Source organism: Pyrgilauda ruficollis, unplaced genomic scaffold (assembly GCF_017590135.1).
Source record: "Pyrgilauda ruficollis isolate IOZ18807 unplaced genomic scaffold, ASM1759013v1 scaffold55, whole genome shotgun sequence".
Classification (NCBI taxonomy): domain Eukaryota; kingdom Metazoa; phylum Chordata; class Aves; order Passeriformes; family Passeridae; genus Pyrgilauda; species Pyrgilauda ruficollis.
Genome location: NW_024527155.1, coordinates 6,051,779 through 6,071,552, shown reverse-complemented (window position 1 = coordinate 6,071,552; position 19,774 = coordinate 6,051,779). Strand labels below are relative to the sequence as shown.

The 19,774-nt window shown below is 51.8% G+C and overlaps 1 protein-coding gene across 2 annotated transcripts in view; it reads left to right on the top strand.

The window, feature by feature from the left end:
* The window catches only part of LSP1 (lymphocyte specific protein 1), a 48,546-nt gene that overhangs the window by 11,558 nt on the left and 17,214 nt on the right, over window positions 1-19,774 (top strand). Inside the window, exons 1-4 of one of the 2 annotated variants that reach the window (XM_041481012.1) lie at window positions 664-818; window positions 13,404-13,556; window positions 15,661-15,750; window positions 18,924-19,107. In XM_041481012.1, coding sequence (XP_041336946.1) covers window positions 760-818; window positions 13,404-13,556; window positions 15,661-15,750; window positions 18,924-19,107 — 486 coding nt within the window. In that variant the 5' untranslated portion in view covers window positions 664-759. Of the gene's footprint in view, window positions 1-663; window positions 819-13,403; window positions 13,557-15,660; window positions 15,751-18,923; window positions 19,108-19,774 lie in introns of those variants that run through there. The other variant, XM_041481011.1, reaches the window with a different exon arrangement.

Genomic DNA, 19,774 nt, shown 5'->3' with positions numbered 1-19,774 from the left:
GATGGCTGGGAAAACTGAGGCATGGGTGACTTGGTGACTCAGTGAGGGGGCAATGTTTGAGAGCAGAAGCAGGGTGTAGCCTGCCTGAGGCTGCAGCTCTGTGGCTTCCCCCAAAATCTTGCTGCTATCGCCATCCCAGGAGAACATTTTCCTCTAGTGTGGCATTTCCCTTAGGTGCTAAGCCCCTTTCGTGTTAATCTGACTCTTGGCTCACCTTCGGGCGTGCAGGGACTGTTTGGAGGTGAGACCTTCATGCAAGACTTCTGCTGTGAATGGAGCAGGAGCGATTTACAGCCCGTCGGGTGCAAGTTGCCAACCTGGATGTCTGCTCCCTAGCTGCTTTGTGTAATCAGAAAAACAGTGGTCAAGGTGGGAAAAAACAGAAGGGAAAAAAAAAAAAAAAGGGCGGGGGAGAGGATGGGGCTGAGAAGATGAAGGAGGGAGAGAAGAGTTAAAGGCAGGAGAGAATCCCGCTCGCAGGGGAGTGGGGAGCGCCGGGCTTTGTGCTGCGGGGCCCGCAGAGATTCTCCCGTGACACTTCCACGAGGCACGGGGGGAGGAGGAGGAGGAGGTAGAGGTGGAGGAGACAAGCCGGGGGTGTGGAGCGGGGAGGGGGGGGCTAGCAGAAACAAAAGGAAACCAGCTGCAGAACTTCCTGAAGGCGGAGAGGGGGCCGCGGGAGCGCGCAGTGCCGGGCGGCTGCCTGCGGCGCTGGGGAGGGGGCGGCAGCGGGACCCTGCCCGCCGCGGCTCGGCCACCATGACCAGCGCGATCCTCAGGAGGAACTCCAGCAAGCAGGGCCTGCAGAACCTCATCAGGTGAGCGCCCACCTGCCCGCCGGGACCCGCTGCCGGCTCCGGCTGGATGTGCCCGCGCCGAGGGGCGCGGTGCGGGAAAGGGAGCGGGGGGAAAGGGAGCCGACCATCTTCGTGTCCCTTTAAATCGGCGGAATTTCGTCCTTAACGCTGGTTTTCCAGCAGACCCCATGCATTGGAAGGAAGGATAATAGATAACCCTCCCTCTCCTCCCCTAAAGCTGTATGAGAAAAGCAGATTTGAACTTACTGATGGCTTTTCCAGGAGCTCCCAGCTGAAAGAACTGAGCACAACTGTACTGTGACACTCACCTGAGCCGCTGCTTTCCCCCCTCCCTGCAAGGGATGTCTCAGTACGTGGCTTTTTGTGTCTCCCGAGTGCTGAACGCTTCTGCCTAGAAAAAGGATTTTTCTTTTTTCCCCGCAGGAACTGTACGTTGTGCACGCTGTGATGCGCGTTTTTAATTCAGAGATCACTAAAGGGCTGGATCCTCCCGGGGCTGCAAGCTGACGCCGCTCTTTTTTCGATTTAATTGATCACAATAGTGCTTTGAACCTTTCTCTCAGAGTATAATTGCCAGGGCAGGGAGGTGGATGGCTCAGTTGGGCTTATTCCCGTTTGTCAGCCGGCGCTGAGCCCGGGAGGACGGCTACATTGTCTGCCGGCTTTGAGATTCCCTGCCATGCGGTCACTGTGCTCTTCCCTGGGGGCTGGAAATGCTGCTTCCCTCCGTGCGTCTCTGGGATCCAGCTCTGGATGATGCTGGTGTGCTATGGTGATGGCCCTGACTGGGCTGAAGAGAGGCACTTCTCACCTTTTCATATTTAGTTGAGCAGATGGATGGGTGAGAGGTGGGACTAGGCAGTGCTGGACTCACACTCTGCGCCTTGGGCGCCTCTTGGCTCCCTTGTGCTCGCTGTGACTGCTGCTCTCCAGCTGAGAGGTGGAGGATGTCACCGTGGGGTTTATTTCACCAGGCATTTTCCAGTCAGTTGGGAATTTCTGATTGGTAATGCAGCCTCTAAACCTCATCTCTCAAATAAGTTTCTTGCCTTGGAAGGTAAATGGGCACCTACAGCCCGTCCAGTCCTTGCCACTTTCTGCCCTTCTGGACCCAGGGAAGCTGGCAGAGAAGCTCCCACTGGTTGCACAGGCCCCCGGGCTGGAAATTGGGCAGGAGAAGCTGACTCCTCTGGGTTCATCTTTTGTTTGGCCTCTTGGACCCATTCCCTGGTCTCAGCCCAGGGGGACTGGGATCTGAGTTACACATCCCTGTTATAGAGCAGGGCTTTGTCAGCGGCTTGCGAGGGGTAGGGAAACCTCTGTGGGTGTGCAGAAGGCAGGGACGAGCTCGGATTTGGGGCCAGCTGGTACTGAGGAGGGCCAGGCAAATGAACTGAGGTGGGAATTGCCTGCTTACAGCTGGGCAGCAATTTATTTTGCAGGGTGACAGATGGGGGGGAGCAAGGGGAAACACATGTTCTTCATGCAGAGAAAAGGGGTGTCCAAAGGACTGTCCTCAGCACAGCCTAAACCAGGGGTGTTTTGCTGTCCTGAGTAACATCTCCAAGTTCCTCCTGCTTTGGATAAGGGACTTTTGGTGTCCCAGAGACTCACAGGGACTTTTTTTACAAGGTGACATGTTTCCTGAGTAGGGTTATTGCACTTAACCTGATTGAGGTTTAGCTTTGTGGCTGTGTTTTCCAGTCCTGCTGACAGATGAGGAGCAGAGCGGGGTGTGAGGGATTTCCATGGTTTACACACAAAAAGCCTCACTTAGGCTCACAGGATTCAACAGTGGAACAGGCAGGGTCTGCTCCATACACACCGTAGCCTATTTTGCAGCTCTGTTTTTCTCCTGGAGCAGTTTCTCCTGGAGTTCCTGAGATCAGCTGTAGGGCTGGCTCTGCAAGTCCTGCAGGAAGGAAAGAGCTTCTTTAGAGAGTGGCTCGAGGCTCCTGCCTTGAAGATAGGTTGCTGTCAAGATTGCTGTGCTCTGCTTTTTTCTGTCCCAAGGTGACTGCAACAGAGTGGTTATACACTGTGTAGGTCCTGGCCTCTTCTGGTGTGTCAGAGTGCTTTGGAGACCTGGAGCACACAGTGAAAAAGGCTGCCCAGAGCCGTAACCATGAGTACTGGGATTATCAGTGTGGTGTCAGGATTTACCTGGCTGCTCCTGCTGCAGGGCAACAGCAGGGATAACCAGGGAGTTACCTTCTCTGAGCATTGCCCAGCTACAGGAGCTGCTAGCCCACTCTCCAACAGCTGGGTTAAGGGTTTCTGAGCTGAAACCAGTGTAAGTCTTGTGGATTTTGGGTTGAAGACCTGAGTCCCAATGCTTTAAGCATCCTGCCTTGTGCTTGAAACAAAACCCCAGCATTTCAGACAAAGGGGCCCATGGGTGAAGCATCACCCGAAGGTCAGTGCCAGGAGTCAGATTTGCACTGAATGGCTTTTCCACTGACTGCTGACAGGCTTAGTGCACGCGGTGCTCCGGAGTGGTTTGGTGTGCTTGGGATCACTGGGGCATGTTGGAGACACCTGGAGGCTGAAGCACTGAGCCAGTACTCTGGGAAGCATCTTTCACCTCTGCCCAGCCAGGAGGTGGACTGGAAAAATTAGCCCTCCTTCTTCCTCAGTGGCTGTGCAGAAGGTGCAGGCAGGGATGTTCCATTGACATCTGAAAAGCTGGAGGCTGAAAAGAGCCCAGGGTGAGGCTTTGCAACTGCAGAGCACGAGTGGCTGAGTAATTACCTGGGAAAGGTATGAGAAGAATGGGCAATTGCAGGGCTATCTACCTTCCATGCTTTGGCCCGTGTGCCCAGGCACTCCCCTTGTCCAGCATAGTTTCTCTATCAGGATATCACTGGGGAAATATTTCTCCCTTTGTAGCACCTTTACAGCGATGATCCCTCACACGCCCACAAGGCTTTGTATTTTTTTAAAGTCCTCTCCAAACATGAGCCACTTTATCTTGTTATCACCATCTCTTTCTCCGTCTCCTTCTAATGAATTCCTATAAATAAGATAGGGATCCAGCACCTGTCATGTCGATTCATTCAGTTCATTATCTGCTCCTGCTGGAATTTTACTCTCCCTCTATTTATTGAGCCTGAAGTGTTTCACAAAAGAATGTGGCTGTTTAATTAGCCTACAAATCAGCCTCTCTGTAAAGCAGCTGTGCTGCTCCGTGGAACTGGATTATTGGGCCTCGTGGCTGACACTGCTCCCACTGGGTGCTGTGGTGGCTTGCTGCAGTTGTGTCCCCATCGCTGGGCTCTGGGTGCCTGGCTGGGATGTGTGGCCCTGGGGTGGGGTGTGTGGGCGTATGGATGTGAGTTGGAAGCACTGCTGCTCTTGTCTCTTTAATCTGGCATGTGGCTGAATCTGGGGTGCCCTTAGGAAGCGACCTGTGGTTTGTTCTTGGGGAGAAAGGACAGTGTTCTTACATGCTACAACACCCCTTTGCTTCCCAGCACAACGGGGACCTGGTCCAGAACAGGGGCTCCAGAGCATGGCTGCTCCAGAGGGACAAATAAACCAGTGTCTCTAATTGTATGTCTTTGCAATGCCAGGAGTTTGAAGTGCAAATAATCCTGTGGGAAAAGGGGGCTGAATCTTGTGGATGAAAAATCTCAAGGGAAAAAAACAAGTCAGAAAATTTGATCACGGGATACAGCTAATTATTTACTCTGTAGGATGGGATTTTTATCTTCTGTGGAGCCATTAACATGGGAAGCCAGAATGTGAGATCTGAAATGAATCTTGCGCAGTGCTGTGTTTTGGCCTGCTGTATGTGATGAGATGCTTGCCACCTCCAGCACTCCTGTCGTGGCACCCGTGAGGCGGCTGCAGGGCCCCTTCTTTCTCCCTACAACATGTTACTGCATTTCCAAGCAATATTCTTCATGATTCTCAGAGTTCCTCAGCGCTGTGGTAGCTTTAAAAATCCCTGAACTTGAATTTTGGTGCGTGTCATGAGTGTAATACTTAGTTTGATCAGGATATGGGGGCTGTGCCCAGCTCTGCGGGACGCTTTCCTTTCCGCCTGCATTCGATGTTTCCCGAAGCTTGCCAGGATGTGTCTCAGCAGGGAAGATGCTGCTCCAGTATTTTTGTCTTGACCTCCTGAGTGCTGAGCTGGGAACAAGGAGCTTGAAGCACTTGGGAGGGCTGGATGGCGCTTTGAAGGGGAAGAACATTTTTTGTGGGGTGGGGGAGTGTGTGGTTGATGCCAGGACATGGTCTGGGCACAGTTTGTTGTCTGGGAGATAGCTACTGCCTCCAGGGACTATTGCAGCACCACTTTGCTTCAACTCCCTGGCTCCTGGATAGGTGTAGGGAGCGAGGAATTCTTGCTGTGGAGAAGTGGGGCAGCTCATTAGGGGGAGATGGGGAAACTGAAATGTGTAGGAAGGAGCCAGTAGCAGAGCAGTTGTGTGAGAAGAGGAGGGAGGGATACCTGCATGGGGACACCAGGGGACACAGGCCCTTCATCAGTGTGATTCATGCTTTGCAATGCTGCCTCAATGTGTCATGAGGAGCCTGTGGTGCTTCCCTTCTTGAGCCTTCCCGATTTTGATGTTTTTGTTAGTGGCATTCATTTTTTTATCCCTCTGTGCCCCATTGGCATGGACAGGGCAGAACAGATGGTCATCTTTGTGGACCCCACAAGTGGAAGGCAGATGGAAAGGGAGACATGAGCAGAGGCTGCTGGCAGGGAGTAGCATGCAGGAGAGCCCTTTGGGCCAGACTGATGGCATGCCTGGGGGATTTCCACATCCCAGGATGCCTTCTGTGCTGCCAGCTGCTTGCTGAGTGATGCCACCATATTTTGCAACCCAGGAGGAACCTGGGGATTTGGAGCCCAGCTGAGCTGTGGGGCAGGGTAAGGGCTAAGCCAGTGCATGGTGGGTAAGTCCATCCTTGGGTGTCTTGTGGGGTGCCCACCCTCAGCTTTCACCCCAAGGATAACAGTTCATCCTTTCTCTCCAGTTGAAACAGCTGATCTGTCCCCTCTGAGTACTCTGTGGGTCCGTTCCCAGATTTTTTCCTGCCCTGGGGTTTATTTTGTCAGAACTCCACCTACTACTGACCTTTCCCAGAAACCAGTACATGGGTTTTGTTTGCCTTTAGCCTGGCCTGACCCAGATTTTTACCTGCTCTTAAGCAATTGGATGTTCAGAGCCTGAACTTTGAGCCCATGGAAATTTTTGGAAGCTGTAGTGAGCCTTTGAGCCCATCAGGGCTGCAACCACAGGTCACTGGCATCCTCTGATGGTGTGGAGAAGGACCACCATGTGTATCTGAGTGTGGTTCAGCTAGAAAGAGCACTGGTTGGAAAAGCTGAGGCCTGAGACACCGGCTGGGATGGTGTCTGAGAACTAATTTTCAGCTTCCTGATTTTTTTTGATTTCTCCTTCTCCCTCCATTTCCAACTCTTTCGATGGAGCATCAAATAGCAACAGCACCATCCCTCAGCTCTGTGGTGAGCAAAGGGCAACGGGGGCTGCCAAGTGCCTCTGTCCCACAGCAAGAAGCTGGGGTGCCATGCCCTCAAACGCCGGATTTTGGGATCAGTATGTTGGGGCAGACTCTTCTTCCTGGTGGAGATGCTCTGCCCTGGCGCAGCAGGGAGCAAGGCTTGCTGTGATGTGGCTCCTGCTGCAGCACAGCTCCTCGGCCATGGCTATCCACGAGGAGAGCCTCGACTGTCCCAGGGAGCGGAGCAGCAGCGTTCCCACGGCGTGCTCAGACAGCAAACTCCCTCCTGCTGCTGGGGGCACCGCCTCGCCCCCAGGGCTGCCAAGTGAGCCAGCTGTGCTATTAAAAACACCACGCTGACACAAATCTTGCTCCTAATCCCGGCTTGAAGCAGGGATAAGGTAATTGCTCACCTTTCTAGGCTCAGACTTGTTTTCCAGCAGGAGTGTGTCAAGAAGGATGCTGGCTGACTGCAGCCAAGGCAGGGAGGCTGTGGAGTCTTGCTTCCTTCTTAAGGAGGAGAAAAATAAAATACAAAAGCTGGGTAAGGCAGTCTGCATCTCTTTGGCAAGTCTATTTTCTCCTCTGACATGCTTCTCCCTTGCAAAAACAGAGCCCAGACTTCCTGCCCTGTAGAAAAAACCCTCTAATTCCTTGAACCTTCGGGCTGAGATGGAGAGACCGTGAGAAAGAGCCACGGTTCGAGGTCGTACCCAGCACTGATTTCTCACACCTACTGAATGCAGTGGAGTGCTGGGAGGGCTGGGGCTCCAGCCCTTTCCTCCCCCCTGCCAAATTCCTGGCCGGTGATGTTGATCGAGTATTGCACCAGCCTATCTGTGTGCTAAGGACCCACGGTCCTGAGGGTGCAATTCATCATCTTGGAGGCGATTCGTTTGGATTCTGTCTGCTGTGATCAAAATCAATAATAATAAAAAGAAACAGTTGTTCCCACTGGTTGCCTCGTGCCTCACCTATGGTGTCTGGAAGCATGGAGCATTCCATGTACCTTATTGGAGCCACAGTCCTGTGAGTGGCAGCAGGGGACAGATGAAGCTCATGATGAAGGACCAGCCCTGCTTTCATCCCTCCTCCAGGGTCTGCTCCTGCCATTGGCCACCAGCTTTCTCAAGTGTGTCTTGTTTTGCTTGTGGAAGCAGTAAATTACCATCCTGGGGCTTTCCCTGCCTGTCATGCCACAGTGACAGGTCAATCTTTGCAGGGGATTTAATGAAGGCTAAACTAGGCAGAGTTTTATACGTGGCACATGTGATGCGTGGCTGTACATCTGCACATCCTTCTCATGGCAAAAATGGGATGTGCTTGTGGGGAGGAAATCCAAGATCTGTTTAAAAAAAGAAGAGTTGCTTTTATTTTTAAAAGGGAGACAGGTCTCTGCGATGCTAAATGTGGTTTTCCTTCTATTTCTGCTTGATGAAAATGTGGGATGTATCATATTCTGTTCAGATGCCTTGGTGTGTCCTTATCACCCCATACGTGCTGCCTCTCCACACCCCCAGTTCTAGCAGGAGGTGGAGATGGGCTCTGTGGCCACTCCTGGGTGTGAAGCAGCTCCATCCTGCTGTTCACATCCTGAAGGTGGCCCGTGATTTATAGGAGAAATGGGGAGACGTGGCCGAGACTGCACAGCTACGTGTGGGGTGGGGAAGCTTGGTATGAGAACAAGGCTGAGGGTGAAGCACATAGATGCATTTTTTCCTCTCCCCCTGCCCCCCTTCTTGTTCAAACTCTGTAGCCTGGGCTTGAACGGAGCAATGCAGCTGAGGAATTACATGAATGTATGGGAGGGAGAGGCTTGTGGAGTATCTCTGGCTGCTTTTGACTGACACACTGCTGTTTCGGAGCTAGAATAACTCTCCCAAGGCGAGGCTGAAATAAACTCCAGGATGTGACATAATAATTCTTGATTTTATTTCTTTTCTCAGTCTCCCTGTATTGTACTGCTATCCTCACCCCGTTCCTTATTCAGTGGGACGAAGACCCAGCTGTAATCTTTGCTATCCAGCCACGTTACTCCTAAGGCATGGAAACCCATGACTTCCGTGGTGGCCTGACACCAGTGGTCCTGAATGACATGAGTGGAGGCTTTATCTGTGTATTTCAGCATGCTTGACTCAGTCACACAGAGCCATTATATGCCACTAATAAGTGATTAATTTGTTGGCAGAAGGTCAAGTGGGTGAGGGAGTTGTAGCCTTCGGAGGGTGTCCTCTTTCCTTTCGTGTGACAGGGTGAGCTGCACATCTCCTGCCAGCAGTCAGGGCCCTTTGTAAATGTGTGATAAATGCAATATGAAATAAAGCCTGGCAGCTCTGCTCAGCAGCAGATGAACTTGTTGATGGTCCTAGGCCATATTCTGCGCTCTGTTATCTGGCGCTGTGACAGGGCAATGCAGGCTGCAGTGGATTGCATGGAAGGGGAAACTCCCTTGTGTTGGTTTCTGGCATCTCCCTTCCCCTAAACCTCAACAGAGGGGAGATGGGATGCCTGCCCTTCCCAGTTCTTCTCTAATTCATGCAGCCCCGTGGCTCCCAGGGGATATTTCCAGCTGTGGTAGACACTGGGTTTTTTGCAGGTGATGGGGTAATCTATCTTCTGGGGTTGCACATGGCTCCTCCTAAATCTTGTTCTCAAAACCTCTTCCCTCTTGTGCCCTGGCTTTGTGGGGGCAACCTATCCAACAGAGGCAGCAACTAAAGCAAACACACTCCTGGCCTGGTACCCCAGTGAGCTCGGGAGACAGGAATGTCCAGTGTGCTGGTAGAGGGTTCCTGAGTCTTTCTGGCGCAGGTCTGCAAAGCCCAAAGCCTCTGGGAGGCATTTGATTTTCCTTTCTGGAATGAGCTTTAGTGCTGAAGGTTGGGTTTGGGCCAGCAAAGCTTCCTTTGAGCCGTCAACCATGCAAAAGACTCCTCGAGTCTGCAGAGTTTCCCTTAAACACAGCTCATCTGCTGCCAGAAATTTCCCTTGCCTGAATATTAAAATCTCCTCAAGTGCCGGTGAGGAATTGCCCAAAGGAAACGTGACCTTCCCAGCCATGCTGGCTTGTCTGGAGCATTTGTGGCCAACATGTGGAACAGGGCAGCCGGAGCGTGGGTGCCTGTACTGCTGTGCTGCAGGAAGAGGTGTTCTGTAGTGCAAACAGAAATAAAGCCCCTCCCTTGGCTGGGGGTCCGGAGGGAGGTGAGGTCAAGAGCTGGATCTGAAACAGGCAGCTGGCCCCGGTCAGAGCAGAAACATAAGCATCCCAAATGCTTGGCAGGCAAGGTCTCTGTGGGCACAGCTGAACCAAGGGGCTTTCAGCTCATTCTCACACCTGCAGGACGTGCTCAGGAAGATAGAAGCCCATTCCACAGAGTGTGTTTGGCCCAACCAAGACATCCAAAAGCTGTTGGCAGAGATGTAGGGACCGTGTAAGAGAAATGACCCAGCCCTGTGACGAGCTCTTGCTGGAGCAAATCTTGCCGGAGCTCTGGGCTGCTGGGACCAATGAGATCTCTCTACCTTTTCTCCTCCCTTCTCTAGTCACACTAAAGTCTGTTTAAGGGGGTGAATTTCCTTTCACATTGCATGAAAATCCCTCTATGGAGGGATTTTATAAAGGCAGGTGCCTGGATTCAGGAGTGTAGCATGCTGTAGCTCATCTTGCAGCTCCTCAAGCTTCAAGTCTTGTTTTCCATTTCCCCATCCTGTGATGAGTGAAATGAAGTTGAGAACTCTTGGTCCCACTGGCAGCTATGAGCCTGCTTCTTCCCAAACCTCCCCAGCCTGGGACCAGCCTGGCACAGTGCTGGCTGGAGGTGAAGATATGTGGGATCAGCCTGATCCTGAAGCACTGGGTAATTATTTCTAGGATTGGGAAAGACGGTTGTGAAATGCCACTGTGGGCTGAGCACGTTGAGTTACTGAATGTGGTTGTGAACAATTAGAGCACACAGGCGACCATGGCCCCATTTTAGTAAATGGAACCATTTGGAAATTAAATCTTTCCACCTTTTTGCTTCGAAAGGCAATTTAACAGCTGACCCCCTGCTCACACTTCTGCTTGTCCAAATTGAAATGGCACATTTTGTCTGGGGTCCAACAAACCCCTGTGGCTGACCCAAACACAAGGACTTTGGCAAGGCTTAGTTTCTCATTTGCTTGTGTTTTTTTGCTTAATTTTGTTTTGTTTGTTTTTCACTAAAGACAAATATTTGTGCTGCTCGGTCAGTCCAAAAGCAATCATCCTTTTTCCTCTGCTTGTCAGTGTGATTACTGAACCCTAGCGCATCACTTATTAAACCTCCCTCCCCTACCAACCTATTTGAGCATGACAGAGAGCTCAGAATCTGAAAATAAATTCAGTTTAGGTGTTTGCTGGAGTGTGCTGGTATCTTTGAATCTGTGGGAGCTTTATCTGCAGCCCTTTTTGCTGAGCAGAGGCATGGTGTTCCCAGCATCGCAGCCCCCCCAGGATGCTCAGAGTGTCTGAGACACATCCCAGCACAGCAGCGGGCAACCTGGAAGCTGGGATTGCTCTGTGACAAATCTGGATTGTTCTGTGGCAAGGGGAGCTGGGAAAGTTATTTCTCTGCTTTTGCAGAAAAATCCTTCTCCCCAGAACGGTCGCCCCCGGCTCTGTCCTCAGCCTGCTCGAAGGATGCAGGGACAGAATAGCGAGCCGGTGAGGTCATGGGGAGAGAGTTAGTCACATCCAACTGGGAAAGGGAGAGGGCTGCCAACCAGTGCTGCTCTCACAGTGTGGAAAGCTCATGTGGTTCAGAAGGGACCCCCCCCTCCAGAGCACCCTGGCCAAACTGGGGGTGTTGGTGGAGCACCGCCTCTGCAGCAGCTTCCCAAGGAACTGGAGGAAGGAGTGAAAGATTTTAATCAAAACCTAACTTTTTCTGGCATGAACGTGGACTTTGCTTCTTGTAACTGGGGCAATATGGGCGAGAGGGGGTTAAGAGCCTTTCCGAATTGGAGACTATCTGGAGCTGTCGCGCAAGGGAGGGAGATCATGGCAGAGTTTAATGAATGACTTCATTTATATATTAAAAAAAAAAACCAACAACAACATGGTGGCTTCCTGCCAGGTCCACAGACAAGGGTTTCTATGGGAACCTGAGGAAAAATAATAAATAGGAGTGTGGGATGAGTAGGGAAGGGAGGAGGGGAGCTCAGGCTCGGGTCTGGGTCTGGGTCTGCTTTGTTCCTCTTGGAGACCAAGGTGGCAAGGGGCGATGATGGGGTAAAAAGGGAAAGAGCTGAATTTGGTGCTTGCAGGAAGACCCCACCCAAAATAAGGCAGGCAGTAACTACACTGCAGTGGAGCATTCTCTCAGGCTAGTCCTGGGGTCTGCTTTGTTCCCTGCTCCTCTGTGGGCACAGCAGGCATGGGCAACCTTTCTTCACTGGGCTCACAACCTGGCTTTGCTGCCTTGGGGCAGGTGGGAGTTTGGGAGGGCAGTGATTTGGAGTCATCCCCAGCTTCCTGACAGAGTGGTGGTGGGACCACTGTGCAAGGGGATGCTACTGGGGCTAAGCTCAACAATCCTGCTCGCACTGCAGAGTAAAATAGGTTCTGAGTGAGTCTAAAATAGGCTCTGAGTCAGTCTTCCCTAGAAAGGCTAACAAGGTTCACAGTGTAATTAGAACGGCTATGTTTTTCATCAATTAATCCCAATGGGTTTTTCCCCCCTCCCATTGCTGGGATAGGGATGTATCTGCCCTGAACTTCAAAAGAAAACAGCTTTTTGGTGAGACCCATGGTGAAGTGAGGGCAAAGCTGGGCAGGCTGCAGAGTGGCACTCCTGGGGCCAGCTGAAACCTGTCCCTCATTCACTCAAACTGGGCTGAAACACGTCTCAACTAAGGCATTTCTGTTTGGGCTTTTTCCCCATTTTCCCTTCCACAGGCTCTTTGTTCCAATCTGAATAATGTTGTATCTCCCATTGAGCAGGTTCATCCTAAGAGGATTGTGGTCCTCAGAGTGTGCCTGAGGTGTGGAAGTGCAGGTTGGTCTGGGTCCTGCTGCTGCTGGGAGATCAACTTCCCAGCTCCCGTGTGTGTGCCTTCCTGAAAGGCATTTCTGTAAACAGGCTTGAAAATGCCAGGGGAAACAGCTTTAGTGTCTGCTTTGGACCTGGCTGAGCCAGGGGTGAGCGGGGTGAGGAGGCATCTGCTCCAGCATCAGCCCTGTGTACCCCAAATCAGACCTGCCCAGCTCCAGCTGCCATCAGAGGCCCTTTGGGTGAGTGGTGGGCACCCCATGGCATGTCCCTGCCTGCCTGAATCTCAGCTGGTGCTGCCAGTGGAGCAGGAACTGATCCCACATGGGGAGCGCCTGGACTGGCGTTATCACCGGAGAAGGAATGTGGCATCTGCCTTATCACTTCGTTGGGGATGCAGGAGGCTGTTCTGCTGGCAGAGGCATTATTGTGCAGCAGTTGAGATGTCTGGGAGAAGCCAGGGCAGGTTTTTCTCCTCCACAGGGTTGACAGGAAGCCAGGCAAGGCAGAGCAGGGCAGGACATAGGTGCTGCCACCCGCCGCTGTTTCCTTGGCTCCTGGTCAGGCAGGAGCAGCTCAACTGACTAAGGAAACTCATCCCCAGGGTACAGATCTTGTCTTCTGTGGGCCAAAGCTTGACATGAAGGTGTTGGATATCTTGCAGCGCTGCAAGACCCTTTACAAACCCTTCAGAAGCCTCGCAGAATTGCAGGACCATTTACAAACCCTTCCAAAGGGGGAGTGCAAGGCTGTTTTTGCAGGGAATGGTGCTTTCCAGTGGGCTTCAGCCCACAGGCAGGTGGGAAGAGGGTGTATGCCACATCTTCCTTCTAGAGACTTGCAAGCCCTCCTGCACCTCTCTCCCGGTCCCTGTGTCCCACCTTGTCCTTGCCCATCAGTCAGTCCCGCTGCGGAGCTGTGCCGATGGAGGTGAGGATGCCGCTTGGAGGATCAGCGCTCGTGGTGGGAGCCCTCCTCTGCAGAAGGCTCCTGCTTGCCGGGGGCAGCCCAGACACCTCAGAGGATTGTTACCAGGTTTCACAGGACTGCCTGATGGTATTAAAGATGGGTTTTCCCTCTGGCTTGGCAGGCTGACAGCGCAGTGGAGCGTGGAAGATGAGGAGGAGGCGGCGAGAGAGCGGCGGCGGCGGGAGCGGGAGAAGCAGCTGCGGTCCCAGGCAGAAGAGGGCCTGAATGGCACCGTCCCCTGCTCAGAGAGTGCTGCTCTGCCACAGGAAAACCAGTAAGAAATACCCATGCATAAATCCTGCAGCAGCACATGTTTTCCTCGTAGCAAACCCCTCCTGCAGCCACTGAGTGTGTGTCCCTGGCGTTCGGGGCGGTTTGGGGAAGATGGGGAAGCTCTCTAATAGGTTTGGGCTGGGGGATTTAGCACACACTAGCAAATAGTGTGCTTTCTTCTTTGGGCAGAAAACCCCACAAGTCCTGCTTTGATTGTTTTCTTGGCTGGAGGCTGGGGGTTTTACTGCCCTGGGAGTTTACACTGGGACAGCCTGGGCTCTGGTAGGGAGTCCCCATTGCCAGTGATTTCAGTGCTTGGTTAAATTTCAACTTGGGAGTCATCCTACAGCGAAAGTAATGGAGTTTCCTGATACGTGCAAAGACAGATGTGCCTGAGGAGGTGATGCACAATCCCAAGCAGATCACAGTGCAAGCAATCACCTATCCTGGCTAAGCTTCCCATTCCTCCTTCAAAGGATGCTGCCCTGGCACTGGATAGCATGAAGCAGCACCTGAGCTGGTGCAGTTCACAGCTCCAAGGATTAAAATTAACTTTGTGCTTTAATGGGGCAAGTCCTAGATGGAAATAGCTCAGGAGGCATTTTTTTGGAGATGCTGAGGTCTCTGCTGTCAAAGAGGAAGCACCTGGAGAAGGGATAGGATGACATCCCCAGCATCCCACACCACATCCTGCTGCAGCCTCCCCATGTCCATGGTTCAGCAGTCCAGATGCTGTGCAGCACTGGGGCTAGCACAAAAACTAATCTGCACTCTGAATTGCCAAATTCTTGTCTCAAAGTCCTCAGTCTTACCACTATTTATTTGTTCAACTTATTTCTAAATTTATTGAACACAATGGAAAAGTGGTGGCAGGATTTGGAGTTATAGTCACAGAGAAGCAACATCTTCATTTTACTCGGAAAAAAGCAAAAGTAATGTATGAAAACCTATTAAATAGCAAAGCATTGCAAAACACCTTCACAATCTTTTGTGGAAATACACACGGTGATATTGTGCAGACAAAGCTGCTGCAGTCTGCTCTAAAAGCAAACAGAAGGTCTGGAAAGTAATGATAGTTATTAGCTTTTCCAAACCCCCCCTTCACGTGGGGACTAGGAAATAATTTGAAAAGGTCTTTAAAACAGCAGATGAGGTCTCTGGTCTCCTTTTTGCTGGTTGGTGCTGTGAGCAGCCTCAGGCCCAGAGCAGCGTGCAGCAGCCCCAGTAACCCAGCCTGCAGGCTCCACTCCTCTTGCCATGGGCACAGCTGTGCTGCTGGCCCCACAGCACCGTTGGCATTGCCCAAATTCAACTGAGTGCTTAAGAGGGCAGTGACAAGAACAGGTCCTAAAATGAAGGGTTTTGCTCCCTGCTCCATGATGCCAAAAGCTTGCTGGGGCCAGGCTCAACCACAAGCGTGTTTCTTCTTCTCTGGCCATTCCCTGGTTTTGTTTACAGCTGCTGACAGCCACCTGGGCTTGCTCATGCAGCCAGGGTCAGCCCTGGCTATTAATCTTCTGAAAAGCTTCATTCTCTCTTGTGTAAATCCTGCCCCCTCCTTCCTGTGGCTCTTCCCACGCTGGGACTCGTCCTATCCATGTCACTCCCCTTAGTTCAAACCCACCCTTGCATGTCCTTTCTCCAAAGGGACAGAGTTTGCCTCCTGTTCTCCCTTACCCCCACTAAAGAAAGCCAGAAACAGTCAGGAGAACAGAGGGTTTGCAGGAAAAAGACAGGAGTGTTCTTGGGAGCCAGAGGGACGGACATCAGCTGAAGTGGTGATGGTGGGGCTGTGCTGGCTTTGTGATTCTCCTGGGGCTGGGTTTGCAGAGGGACACGGAAGCAGCCAGTGTTCTGACAGCATTCAGCCAGTCTCCCTTGCTCCCTGAGAGCTTTTCTGTTAGCCTGAGCACACATTTGTGGCCAGGACCACAGATGCTGGAATGATTTTGCCATGGCTATCTTCAGCAGTACAGCTCACCCAGAGAAGAATAAATGGAGTAACTGAAAGGGGAAGGACTGTGTCAGGCTGTGGCTCTTTCAGGCCAGGTTTAGGCCTTTTTTGCATGCATCTCATGCTAATTTTCCTTCTTGCTGTGTTTCAGCTATGACTTTAAGCCATCTGGGACTTCAGAGCTGGAGGAAGATGAGGGGTTCAGTGACTGGTCCCAGAAGCTGGAGCAGCGCAAGCAGAGGTGGGTAGGACACAGATGAATCAAGGGGAGGGGTACCCCAGCAAAAGGACTGTCCCTGAGGAGGGGTGACCCAACCCAGGTCAAGTCTGGAGCATCAGCAGGACAGAGCAGGCTCCACACCGCTGGGACAGCTGCTCTCTGCCTGCCATTTGGGCTAGCAGGGGGCAATGGCCCAGGGACAGCCCCAAGCTTTGGGGGTGTTTGGATTGAGCTCTGTGCTCCAAGCAGTGGCAGCCTGCCAGGACTCCTGGGTTTGGAGGAGTGACAACAGCAGATTTAAGCCACCTGAGCTGCTGCAGGGGCTGAAATGGTCTCTAACATAATCCAGGCCTGCCTAAAAAGCTGTTCTAAGTTATTGCTGCTTCCTGGCTCATGTCAGCATAGTGGGTGTTATGGCCCCAAATCACCTTGTGCCCGACTCCTCTTTGAGCAGGGAAAAACAGGCAGCAAAGAGCCCTGAGAGCCCTCCCATCACTCCTCCCTTACAGAACTAAACCAAACTCCTGCTTTAACCACTTCCCTTGGATACTGTCTACCTGCACATGAACTCTGTGACTCAGCTCTCTTGGCAGCTTGATTTTGTAGGGAATTTTTGCCATAGCCTCTTCTTTACCCTGAAGAATTCTTTGCACAGAGAGGTGGTGGATGCCCCTTCCCTGGAAACATTCAAGGTCAGGTTGGACAGGGCTCTGAGAAACCTGATCTGATTGAAAAGGTTCCTGCTTATTTCAGAGGGATTGGACTAGATGACCTTTAAAGGTCCTTTCCAGTCCAAACTATTCTGTGACTGAAAAAGTGCTTAAGATTAATATTTACTGCTGAATAAATAAAAATGAGCTCAAAGTTTTGTTACTTTTCTCCAGACCTTGTGGCTAAACCACGTTGCAAGCTGTACCTTTGCAGCCCTGACCTCACAAGCACTTCTCAAGCACCTCTAAAGCCCAGCACAACGTAATTACAACATCTGTGGGAGCAATTAGAAATCTTCTGCTTTTTGGTTTGCTGCCTCTTTTTCCAGCCCCCCTTGCAAAGAGCTTTTCTGGAAAGAAAGGCTACTGCTTTTCCCTCCTTGGCCTTCAAAAGGAATTAGTTGGAATGAGCATTATCCTCCCCAGGTATTTCTCGTTGGGTTTTTATGTGTTTGTCCTGTAGCAGGAGGGGAGGGTGCTGAGCAGGGCAGGTGGTGTTCATGGCAGGTGAAGCCCATCAGTGAGAGGTGGTGCTTCAAAAGCAGGAGCTGTGGGTGAAGGCTGACTGGGAGAGGCAGCTGAAGGAGCTCAGACTTTGTGGGTGAGTTTTTCTGCAAAGGCTGGGCTTGTCCTTACAGCAGGGGCTGTGCCCTGTAGGGTCCTTGTGGTAGCTTTTTCCTTGGGGACCTGTCTCATCCAAGGGATGAGCTTGGGGTGTGGTGTGAGCACAGGTAGGTTGTGTGTCTGCCTGTGGTGCCTTGTGCTGGGACAAGCAGAGCTGTGGTCAGGCTTTCCTAACTCCCTTCTCTCCTGTTTAACTGAAGATGAGGCAAATCCTGGGTTTTAAGTGGTGGCTGTGAAAGAGTGAATGGAGAGAGACAGCTGCTCTCTGTTGGATAGAACTAAACCAGGTCCTGCATCCCCTGAGGGCCTTGGTGCTAAGGCATGTTTTCTTTTTGGTCCTGGCTCTCCCTTTTGAGGTAGGAGATCCATGCCATCAGCTGTGTGCAAGGAGGTGAAGCTGTGCCAGCCTAGCTGCCTCCCATACAGTGTTGCTGTGGTGTGAAAGGCATCCTATAGGCTGCACTGTGTTTGCTGGCCTTAATTTTTAATATGAGCTTGTACTTGAGCTGGAGACATTGCTGCCATCCTGGTGGAGAGCTGCTAGCTTGCTGGGCCTTCAGTCTGTTTGCTCTTGGTGAGGGGATGATGAGAAACAAGTCAAGTGAGCCAGCATATGCATTGTCTTTTTCCTCATGTAGTCAGTGTGGAGGGCTGGATGGTGGCTGACCTGTGAGCTGCCTTCCCAGAAGCAGAGATGTGGGTGGAAAGGTCTTGTTGGAACTTGTTTTTGTGTCTTGGTGCTGCCTGTTGAGGGAGGAGCAGTGAGTCAGCCTTGCCCTTTGGCAGCTGCCTGCTAGCCAGCTCTCTAGCCCTGCTCTCTCAAGCCAGGCGATTTTCTAAGAACTGGGTGGGAGGAGAAGGATCTTTTGGCTGGGGAGAGTAAGATGGCAATAACAGCTTGGTGCGTGGCTGGGAGCCAGTGAGAGTTCTGGGGCTCTGTGCTCCCAGTGTCCCTGTGCCCAAAGGCATGGGCTGCTCTGCTCTTGCAAAGCTGATTGCATAAACGTACTCCTGGGTCTCCTCTTGCAGCCTTGGAGACCCGGAGCAATTCTCTTGTACCAAACCCATTGTGGCTTTTAAACCCCTAAGCTGGGGGTGACCCCATCTGCTTTGGAACTCCTTTGTTTTGCTGGGATATGAGATGAGTGATGTGAGTAGAGGTGTAATTTTTTCCAGTGGGCAAAACTGAGGCTTGGGACCAAGTGCTAATACAGCATTGCTTGTGAAGCACCGTGCCTTGCCCATGGAATGATTCCAGGGGAGTGGCTCTGCAGCCTTGCCCTAGAGTTCAGCTTCAGCTTGAGAAGCATGCTCATGTATTGGTGGTTGGGCTCTCCTGCAGCAGGAGACTCTGTTAGCATGGAAGATGAGTTCAGGCAGAGAAGGGCTGTGTTTGGTGCCTCATGTTGAATTAGTGCTGGGAACCATGGGGGTAGCATCAGGTTTGTGTTTGACTGCAGGATGTGCTAGTGCACCTGGAATTTTAGCTGTAGCAGGCAGGGAATTGAGCCAGCACCACATCATGGCAGCAGTGGCCTCTCTGCCAGGGGTTTGAGCAGAGGGCTCTTCTCTGCTTTCCTATGGGTTTTACCCATCATGATGCTGGTAATGTGCAGATCCCTTCAGCTCTGCCACAGCCCTTAGTTGAGCTGTCTTGGGCACTTAAAGTGGGGGGAGTGGGATGTGACTGCTGTTGCATCTGGGTGCCTGGAACTGGCTGTGAGCCCTGGTGTGGAATACCCAGCACGCTGCAGGTTTGGGGAAGTGATAAAATTGGATTTTTAGAGGTGTAAGGTACCTCATGGTGTCTGTAGGCTCATAACTGTGCTCTTTTTCTTTGATCTCTTCCCCCACCTGTAGGTCTCCAAGGCAGTCCTTTGAAGAAGAGGACAGTGGTGTGAGAGAAGCTAAAGTCAAACTGGAGCAGATCCAGCTGGATCAGGAAAGCCCAGAGGATAATATGGTTATCAGAGAGGAAGAGAGGCTGTGTCAGGAGGAAGAAGAGGTTCAAGAGCAGGAGGAAAAGGAACAAGCTGAGCAAGAGGTGGGATCAGGAGGAGCTGACCTTCTTTCCAGAGGGCTGGTGGGAGAGCTGATGCTGGGAGCTGCTCTCCCATGTCCTGGCTCACCATTGCTGCTGGAAGCTGAGCCCATGCAGACACATTAGATGTGCTTTCACGGCATTACCTGGGGCTGGTGCCACTCCTGCCTGTGTGCTGTGCCTTCTTGGGGTCACTGCAGGCAGCCTCTGCCCTTTTGTGAGGGGGTTGTGCTTGCTCTCAGAGTTTGTGGTGGCTTTGCCATGTCCCTGTCATGCTGAGGAGGAAAGTGTTATTTCTCCTGTGGCTTTGTGGGCAGTGAGTAGCTTTACAGGAGAGCTCAAATCTAAATGATCCTGCTTGTTTTCCTCTCCCCAGCCTTTATCACACCTTTGGAGTACTTCTTCCTGATAGTTCTCTTGGCCTTGCATTGCTCCCAGCTGAGGTTTTTTTTTTGTTCTGATAATTCCTGGTTAAGGGGAGGGGGAGAGAGAGACAAAGCTGGAATTCAAGCGGTGTGCAAGTCAGGGGGCTGAGCTTCAAATATCATTTGTTATAAATGGACTTTGACTGTCTGGGGCTAGCAAGATTTTTGCATTTGAACTGTGCGTTACCCTTTCCAGCCCTTTATTCTAAAGGCAGCTTCTCTCTCTCCTTTTGGCCTTTAAATGA